Here is a 10,105-nt window from a genome sequence, read left to right on the forward strand (position 1 = left end):
AAAAGTGAGATCAACTCACAGGAGACGGTGCCATACCCCAAACTTGGCAAAGCGAGATCCGGAGAACATCCGTGACTCAGCACACCCATTCACAGCGCACGCTGTTTATTCTTGCGTGTGTATTCAGTGTGTCACCACGGAGGGCAGACAAGACTCGGCCACACACAGGCGTGCACGAGCCTGCACACACTCGTGACCTAAAGTAAGAAGCCACACTCAAGAACCCAGACTGTGCCACTCCAGTTATAGAAAGTTCAAGAACAGGCAAAACTTATTTATGGCAACAGACGTCATTAAAGGGGTTACCCTTGGGAGGAGATACGAGGAAACATTCTGGAGCGATGGAAATGTTCTGTATCTTGAACTAGGTGGTTACACATTAAAATTTCATCAAACTAAGCGCTTAAGATGTGTGCATTTTACTGTATATGAAATGTACCTCAATAAACTTACTTTGCTCTCCTTCTTCACTAGAAATCACTAATCAGATAATATGTGATTCCACCGTCAGGGGCCAGACAAATCAGGAGTCGCTTTCACACACATTAGCTGGGTGATCTGGGCTAAATCACTTAATTTCCCTAAGCCCCAACTACCACATCGGTAAAAAGGAGCCGATCATTGTGCTTACCTACGCCCCCTTTAGCCCTAGACGTAAAAACAAAACAAAACAAAACAAAATGATGACAAAAAAACTGTGCTATTGTAGGGTTAACTCAAAACATAGCCCCTCCACATACTCAGAAGATGGACAGCTGCCCGGCCAGCAGCCTTCAGCAGTGCCTACTCCCCTAGGACGTTTCCTGCTGCTCCCAAGGACATTATCTGCTCCTGGAACCAAACAGCACATCTTGCTCCCATCCGTTGGAGAAGGCGGCTGCTCCCCCTATGAGGTGACCTTTCCCTCTGCTCGTAGGCGTAAAAAAACAAAAACAAAAAACAAACAAAAAAAACCTCTGCTTGCTCTTAGTCAGCAGCAGAGCTTCTTCCTGCAGTTCTGACTGGCCGCTGCCCAGGCTCCGCTGCCTTGTGGGTAATGAATGGCATTTCTCACCCCTCTGGTCCTCCTGGTGGTTCTTCTAGAATATCCAAACCCAGGTGTAAGTTCCAGGCCTGGGGCTCCTGTGTTACAGTTATATTCATGAATGTGTGTGTGTGTGTGTGTGTGTGTGTGTGTGTGTAATAACCTCGATGGCCCATCAGTACTGGGGACAGAATCAATACCACCCAACAAATGATTCCCAGTTCCTAAAGGCAGGAAGAACTTAACATTTAAACAATCTCAGAGGAGGGACCCAAGGAGACGCCCTGAAACTCTAAGCCTGGAAGTGGATCCCTTAGAAGTTATAGAGACAAAAAGACAAGAAGAGGGGATTGAGGGGGGCCCAGCCAGGCCCAGGCCGCCCCGTCCAGCTGCATACCTTGCACACTGTACAGCTCCGGGGTCCACGTGAATGGTGCCCCCTGCAGCTGTGCCGTGCAGGGTCACTGGGAGAAGCACCATCAGAAGACTGAGGTTTCGCCAGCTCTATGTCTCCTTCTTCAGGAGGAGATCCTCTCAGGTCACTTTGGCTGCATTGGCCCTTTGCCTGGTGACTTCCCAAAGGAGCAAACCCCTTGCCACACTGGGACTTTGTCCTGTCCCTATCTGAGCGCCCTGCTCCAGTCAAGTTCACCAGGTAATATCCCAGGAAAACTTACACCTAGCGTTGCCCGTGGACACCCACAGTGGCGGAGGTGTGAGACTCAGCAATTGTACTTAGGGAGCTGAGGACTGCTGAGCTGAGTCACCCCCCACCATGACACGCCCCACCATGTATGTGCTGAGAGTAATAATTATATTAATAACGATCCAACCTCTAACTGGGGCTTAATTGGGGGTTTGATACATACAGCAAAATACTATGAGGGTGTCCAGAAACAGCAGAAACACAGGACCCAGGACTTGTACCAGAACGCATCAATACCTGCAACCCTAAAATTTGTAAAGCCTCAGAAAAACTAAATCCTTTATGCAAACTTTTGCACACTTCCCTATCACCTCCCTACCCAGGGAAGTATAAGCTGAAAGAGATATTTAAAAATGGTGAACCAAAGATAACAAACAAAACAAAACTATTTTCTCTGCAAGGGCAATACTGAGTTTTATTGTCTCACCCCAGTGTTACAGCAAAGGGGGCTCATACAGGGTCTACAGCATTCCTGAGGGGACACTCAGTTCTTGGGGACCACAAGGGTGTCGGAAGCCAGGCCTCGAGGGTCTGGGAGGAGGAGGGATGCTTTCTACTTTTATTAAAATCTAAAATCTGTCCTCTTCCTTACAGAAGCATGTCACTGTTAGAAAGAGAGAAAATACAGACTACCTCACCATAAGAAGTGAATTTAACGGGGTGGCTCATCCATTTCTCTCACTCTCTTATTTTTCCTTCTCTTTTTTATTCTTTTATTAAAACTCTTAGTAGATTTGCTATGGAAGTTGATTGGTCAAGCAATTTTTTAAAATTGCCCAAAAAAGATCAGTCAAATTTTTATGAACATTTGAATGGATGCTAGATTTACCCTGGGAAAGCTAGACTTGTGGCTTCTCTGAAATATCTGAATGCAAGGGAATTGGGGCTAATGGTGAAAGTTCTTACTTCATGAGTTCTGCTTTCGTACTTCTCAAAGCGTGTGTTATTGTGTGTGTGTGTGTGTGTGTGTTTTATGGTTACTATTATTTGGGAAATAGTTCATAAAATTCAATGAGACTACATTTCTCAGTGGGCTGTTCACAGCAATCATTAAAACACCTTTCAGTTCTCTTGAGAAATTCATTTATCAAACGATAAACCACCTTTCAAATGTAATAATAACACTGAGGCCACCGTTCTGAGCCTTTTTTTATGAGTCAGGCCTTTACAACGTTTGGTTATTTAATCCTCAAAAAAAAAAAAAAAACAAACTCAATGAGTTGTATATAATCCTCAAAAACATTATTTTTAAAATAAACGCTATGAGTTATATAGAATCCTCTGAAAAACTGTTCTTGTAAAAAGGGTAATTTACAAGGAATTTGTAAAAAAAATAAAAAAGGAAATAATTTAATCAAGGTCATATTTCAGGTAAGGAATGCAACATTAAATCGCGGGCAGACAGATTGTCCTCGGAACACAGCTTTAACTGCGACCTCCCCACATTAGCTAGGCGGGTTCACCTGCTCCATCATGCGGTCAGTCACGACAATTTTTATCTGAGGCTCTGACAATTGGTGACTGGACATTTAGGCAGGGATTCGGCTCCGTTCAACTCGATAAACATGTTCTGAGCTATGGCCTGAGACTAAGGGCTCTCAAGGTGTTTGCAGTCTAATGAAGAGAAAAGAATACATCGGTCACCACAACATTAGGTAAAATCAGATGACAGAAGAGAACAAAAAGCAGAGAGTCTGTCAACATGGCAGACTGAGCAGACGTGGGCAGGTCTCTTCTCTAGATAAGTTCATAGAAATGCTACATGATGATACAAACAAATGTTAAATACATAGATGAAGTCAAAATAAGTAAGGGAATGATGCCATAAGCAAAGAGAGAATTTGAGGCCAGAAGGATCAGTATAAGCTAAAAACCACCCTAGCCCAAGAGAATTTGAGACCTAAAGATAGACCTCAGAGGTTGGAGATGGAATTCCAGAAGATGTGATGGCAAGGCAGCTGGGTGAGGCCTCTGCACAAAGCCCAGATCCTCTAAGAACTGCCACGTACTTAACAAAGGCACTTGAAAAATTACATCCACTGGCCGAAGAAAGCAGCGAAGACACTTATTTCTAAGATGTTGAACCCACTGTCCAATCTTAACATCTCTAAATATAGGGCAACCAGTCATTGTACACCTCATGACATGGTGTAATAAGTAGTTAGTGCACATAACCACCTATGAAGCATTCTCACCAAAAATAATTGAACCTGAATCCAATCAAGCTTCTACATCTGTCAGTTCACAGGTAAATGACGTTATAAGAAAGTAATTAACCAAATCCAAAATGTGAGAAAGTCCTGACCAGTGGCCCAGTTTGTCCAGTAAATCAATGACATGTGAGAGGAAAATAAAAAAAAGACTTCTTTTTAACGTTGTAGCAGAGAAACCTGATGAATGCTACTTCAACCATTCGATCAAGGTCAACGTCGTCATTGGCAAATCACGTAGTATGGACCCTTGATATGATGTGATGAAAATGGCACTTCACCTTTGTGTTCTTTATCCCACAAACCCATAAGCTCTGTCCAACCATAAAAAAAAAACATTAGACAAATCCAAATTAAAGACCATTCTACATGGTACTTAACCAATGTTTCTCAAACTTACCCAAGTTACCAAAAATAAGGAAAATCTGAGAAACTATCACAGACTAAAGAAGCCTGAAGAGACCCAATGGGATCCGGGAACAGAAAAAGGATGTTAGGTAAAAATTAAGTAAATCTGAATAAATATGGACTTGAATTAATAATATTAATTTGTTAGTTGTGATAAATGTGCCATAATAATGTTAACAATAGAGAAAACTAGTACAATTTAAATGGAAACTCTTATGTGGTATTCTGGCAACTAAAACTATTCTACAGTAAAAAGTTTACTAAAAAAAAAATAAACGATACCTTCTGAGGAAGTGAAAAACACAAATGTAAAGTTGAAGTAATAGCTAGCTATATTGACTCTGGTTAAGTTAAATCAAAATCACTGGGTGTGAATATATGAGGCATAGTTTTTTTCTGTTGTTTTTTTTTTTTTAAATATTTTATTTTATTAGTTTCAGGTAGGAGGCATAGTTATTTTTTAAAATGCCTGAGAAAGGGAGCGATAGGAACAGAGAGACACAGAAGGACACACACACAGAGACCCATACGTAGGTGTTGTAAACTGAATTGTGTCCCCCCAGATGGAAACTCTAACCCCCAACGTAATTGTGTTTGGAGATGAGGCTTTCAGGGAGACAACTTAGGTTAAATGAGGTCAAAGGTAATCATTCTGCTGAAAACAATTAGACAAAGAACAATGAAAACTTAAACACTAGAAAGAAGGAAATAAAAGTAAGAACACCATGAGCTGCAGCTGCACACAAAGGCACACAGTGGAGAGGGCTGTTAATAAATCGACAATAAAATGGTAGCTGACAGACAAGAAAACTATGAAAAGAATGCAGGATCCAATCAGGCAGAAAAAAAAAAAAAGAGAGAGAGAAAATGAAGCCAGTCAAGTGGAGAAGGAAATTAAGTATGTTCCGGCTAGGAGAGCAGATTTTCATTCTCCTAAATCAGGATAAAAATAGGAAGAGATTACAATTGAAGTTGGTTCCCCGGGGAAGGCGTGAGGCATTTATTAAACCTTAGCCAATCTGGAAGGCTTCGGCTGGGCCTGGGCCTGGCTCCGGGCTGGGCCTGCCCAAGGCGGCCTGGTCCCTGGCATAGAGAGCACCCAATTGTAAGAAAGGGTTAAACAAGTGACTCAGGTAGACCTGGCTCAGAACAGAAGTTCTCAGGGCCCCAAAGAGCTTATATTTCATGGGTTTTAGCTACCAATAATTAATACATTCGAATTTAAAACTAGAAATTAAAAATACTTTAGGCATTTAAAAATAACCAGAATAAACCCAATACGTTGTTTACAAAAAAAAAAAAAATGCAGAATGAGAACAATCCAAATGTCCACAAATACTGAAAAGCCTAAGTGAACTGCAGTTTATCTATACGATAGATTATGATACAGCTTATTTTTGGCTAAATCTATAGATTACAATGTGGATAAATCTCAAGGGAATAAAACCTTTTGAATGAAAAAGGCGAGTGGTGAAAGAATAGAATGTACAATACCATTTTGTACACTTTTTAAGGCAAAAAAAATTAATTGGTAGAAGTGGATCTTTGAATGTCAGGCTGAATTTGGACTCACTTCAGTAGGCAGTAAGAGCTCATTGTTGGATGAGTGGGCCATCAAAAGATTTGAGCAGGAAACCCAGACCTCTGCTATAGAAATCAGTCTAGCAGATTCTGAACCTGGAGTCCACACTCAAAATTCAGGGGGCTTATGTCTTTGCATGGGGGGAAAATTACATTTTTCTCAGGAAATGGAACGTTTCCTTCGATTATGAGTGTGATCAACAAAGCTCAATGGTATTGGCAGGACCTGTGACTGTCATCAATAAAAAAAATCACATGTATGTCATATCACATTACAGTTATGATAGATGTCTTTAAATATCCTTTATATTCATCACAGCATTAGATCTGCTGCTGGATCTCGTTACTTAATGAGTTAATAAAGAAGCACGCATACATTACATTACAAATTTGGTTTTTAAAACATTTTGCAAATGCATTTCAGTATAAAGTTTTCCTTTGTAAGTCTATGTTTCATTTTATACATTTCAAAAGTTATTCTGAGATTGTCCATCAACTTCACCAAACTGCCAAAGAGGTCCGAGCACAAAAAGTGAAAACTAAGTAAGATGGTAAGAGGGGAAGGTGGCAGCAGGTCCCTGGAGGCTGCTGCAGCCATCTGAGCTGGTAATAACATGGCCCACCAGGATGAGGGGTGAGGATCAATCACCTGAGTGTCTGACTCCTTTCCTGCTCAGCCCCAGCACCTAACACTGTGCCTGAAACATAGAAGCCACCAAGTCAAATTTGTTTAATGAATGAAAAACAGAACTGACGCAGGCGATTGTGATGTGGAATATACTGGGTTGGTACAGTGAATGGGCTTATGAAGCTAGAAAGAACAAAGGGTCAAAGGAGATGGGAGCTGTCGCATCCACACCCAGCTGCGTTCTAGTGACGCCTGGCCCTAGAGTGGGGCCAGGAGGATGGAGACTTGCAGGGAGCCCACTGCAGGTAAAGGGTTCCTTCATCTTCCGTGTCTCCAGATGGCCTGAATCGCCCTTGGACTTGGTTTTCAATTTCACGTATCTTGTTCCAAATTTGCTTCTTCTCTTTTATACATGGGACTCTTGAGCCATTGTTGCCAAGCATATTTGTCAGTCTTCCTGAATGACTTCCACAAAAGCCAGTTGGAACATGGCTTTCCCCAGGTCAGAACTCTTATTGCAGGGGACATCTTAGCCTATATGAAACCATGCAGGCAGGACCTAGATCTGCAGCCAGAATTATAAAATTAAAGGAAAGACCATTCATAATGGTTAATTTAATGTGTCATCTTGACTGGATCATAGAATGCCCAGATATCTGATTACATAGATGTGGCAGGGTAGGGGGAACTCACTCTGCCTGAGTGTCTCCGAGCTGGGACATCGGTCTTCTCCTGTCTGCAGATCTGGACTCAAATTGAAACGTACATCATCAGGTCTCCTGGTCCTCAAGCCTTTAGACTCAGACTAGAATCACACCACCGGCTCTCCTGGATTTCTAGCTTGTCAACTGTGGATCCTGCGACTTCTCAGTCTCCATAACCACACAACGCCTTATGATAAATCTCTTTATATGCACGTCCTGTTGGTTCTGTTTCTCTGGAGAACCCAGATCGATGCAGATGTTTACGAATGTCAGATAGAAATGTCCAAAGCCTCCTCTGATGAAGGGGTTATAAAATCGTAAATTCAGAGAAAAATCGTTTGCTTCTTTGGCTTTACTTTTTGCCAGACAAACAAAAGAACCTCAAGAAAAATGAGGTAATGAATTTCAGTAGAATTTAAGTTTGGCTGAAATGGTGGAGGTGAGGACTGCTTTGGAGGAGAGCAAGAATTAGGGTTACCTGGGGCACGTGCTCACACACGCAATCTAGCTTGGGACCTTTCTTCCTGGGTTTAGAGGCGCAGGCAGGCCCAGGACATGGCGGGGCGCCTTAGCTCTCTCTTGCAGACAATCAGGAGCCACACGAGGAGGGTGGTCCAACATAAGCCAGGTTCAGCCTCTTGCCAGGATCATTCTCAGGGCCCCTGGGGTCATTCAGGGGGCCTGGGAGGCTGCCTGCTGCTGCGTTCAACACAGACTCCTGGGGCATTTGAGTTGTTGCAGCCCATGCTGCATTTTTGACATCTTTCCTACTTGGCCTCTTCCAGGCAGTGCTTGTCCTAAATTATGACCTCTTGACACCAATACACGATGTGGTAGGGGAGAGCATCGTTCCCTGGGAATGGCCGGGGCAGATATGCTGAAACGGCGGAGAGAGGGTGCCTCGGCATTACTTTGGGCGTTTGGCTGCAGGTGACCCAGGGATCAGCCTGCCTACTGGCCTCACCCCCAACATTACAGGTGTTGTCTGGCCTCCGCTTCACGGAAAGTCCGGGCGCAGGGCACACCTGTGAGCGCCCACGGAGTCCCAGGCTCTGCCCTCCCCCACTTCCCCTCCACTTAGGGTTGGGGGAAAGGAGGAAAGCAGAAGACAGATCAAAAGGTTCTCGTTTTTGATGGAAATGAGGGAGGCAGGCAGTGGACACCTCTCCACTTCCCCAGGTGAGGCCCGGGCGGGATTAGGGTGGGGTCCCCAGGCCTCGCAAGCCCCACCCCCTTCTACTTCAGGTGGAGGTGACGTCAGAGAGAACTGAGAGGGGGAAGGTGAAGAGGTGCTCAGCTTTGACCCGGCCGAGGGGGCGGTCCCCGGCCACGGGCGCCCCGCCCCGCCCGGCCTCCGCAGAAGCCTCAAGCACGCTGGCCGCCGGCGGCCACTGCGGCAGCGACAGTCGCCTTCCTCCGGTCGTCCGCGCGCAGGTGAGCACAGGGGCTCCAGCCCCAGGGCCGCCAAGGAAGGAGCGGGAAGCTTCATGAGGCTGAGAGCTGGAAGGGAAGGAAACGTAATCGGATTCCGCAGAGGTCTAGAAGTGGGGCTGAAGGACGCGAACTCCAAACCCCCGGGCGGCGAGGAGGTGCTCTCTGCCATGCTCTGAGAGGTGAACGTGTCTTTACCGAGCGCCTCTGTGGGTCCCGGGATGCGCTGAGCGCTTAGATGCCGGAGGCTGTGTGGAGATTGGGGCCTCCCGGATCCTGGGGCGGGGGCTCCCGGGGGGCCCCACATCCTCTCGCAGTTGTTCCAGCAGCAGAAGATACCCCCACTCCCCGGGTTTTGAAAAGGCCACCCCAGGCTCGCGGGTTGACGACCGCGCACAGAAACCTTCCTTGCTTGTGTGCTTTGAAGAATCGCCCTGCCTCAGCCTTGTGCCTGTCAATCCGCGCAGGATTTGTTCTGTCGGGGGTGTTCCGTACAGGTGGAAAAATCTACAGGGGGAAAAAAAATAGACTTGTTTTTGAAAACATTTTTTCAGTTTAAAATTTCAGCAAACCCGTTCTCTCTTTCCTTGCATTTGAAGCGACACTTGCGTGTAAGCCCCAGCTTTGGGTCTTATCTCTGAAGTTCTGGGTTCACCGCACCGCACCCCACCCCATCCTACCCCACGTTTCCCCGTGAGGTTTTGATTTGGAGGAAGCGGGTTTGTGTTTTAACAGCGTGCAAGTGTTTTGAACTTAAGTCAGGGGCCTTGGACACATTGTCCTTCTGTGTTCTCTCACCTGCAGCTGGAGGAAAAGATGTTCACCGTGCTGACACGTCAACCTTGTGAGCAAGCAGGTTAGTATCCCCGAGTGATTTTGTCCAATTACATGAGAATTTCAGCTTCAGCCCACAGTTTCTCATCCGTATCCCTTGCAAATCATTGTTTAGCCTTTTTGGGTTGAGGCTCAGTTGCTCACTGGGTTTTCATCTCAGGCATTCCTCAGATAAAAGTAATGCTTTCCATCAAAGCTATGCAAAACAAGGACTAACATGCATGTTTCGCTTAAACGGTTTTTCCGGTTTGCATAATCCATTAATTTGGCCCTTGTGGTTTCCCTTACCCTGCTGTAAGATTTGCTTTAGAATATTGTTGATTTTGTGATGAACTTTAAAATACTTGGGTCTTTCCTCTATTTCCATCCAAGTGTTGTTGCTGGCACAGCGCCTGCAGCATCCCCTACCCTCCCCCATCCCCCGCCCGCCATAGGTCAGCATTGTTACTGCTGATACTGCAGGCACATGTGCAGAATCCTCTCTGTCTCTCTCTCTGCCTCTCTGCCTCTCTCTGTCTCTGCCTCTCTCTGTCTGTCTCTGTCTCTGTCTCTGTCTCTGTCTCTGTCTCTGTCTCTCTC

The 10,105-nt window shown here is 45.0% G+C and overlaps 1 protein-coding gene across 1 annotated transcript in view; it reads left to right on the forward strand.

Moving 5' to 3' along the window:
* Positions 1-8,552: 8,552 nt before the first annotated feature.
* ENTPD3 (ectonucleoside triphosphate diphosphohydrolase 3) overlaps positions 8,553-10,105 on the forward strand; it is a 28,697-nt gene continuing 27,144 nt past the window's right edge. The window contains 2 exon segments of the mRNA XM_006914814.3: positions 8,553-8,695; positions 9,497-9,548. Coding sequence (XP_006914876.1) covers positions 9,509-9,548 — 40 coding nt within the window. The 5' untranslated portion in view covers positions 8,553-8,695; positions 9,497-9,508.

Source organism: Pteropus alecto, unplaced genomic scaffold (assembly GCF_000325575.1).
Source record: "Pteropus alecto unplaced genomic scaffold, ASM32557v1 scaffold156, whole genome shotgun sequence".
NCBI classification, from domain to species: domain Eukaryota; kingdom Metazoa; phylum Chordata; class Mammalia; order Chiroptera; family Pteropodidae; genus Pteropus; species Pteropus alecto.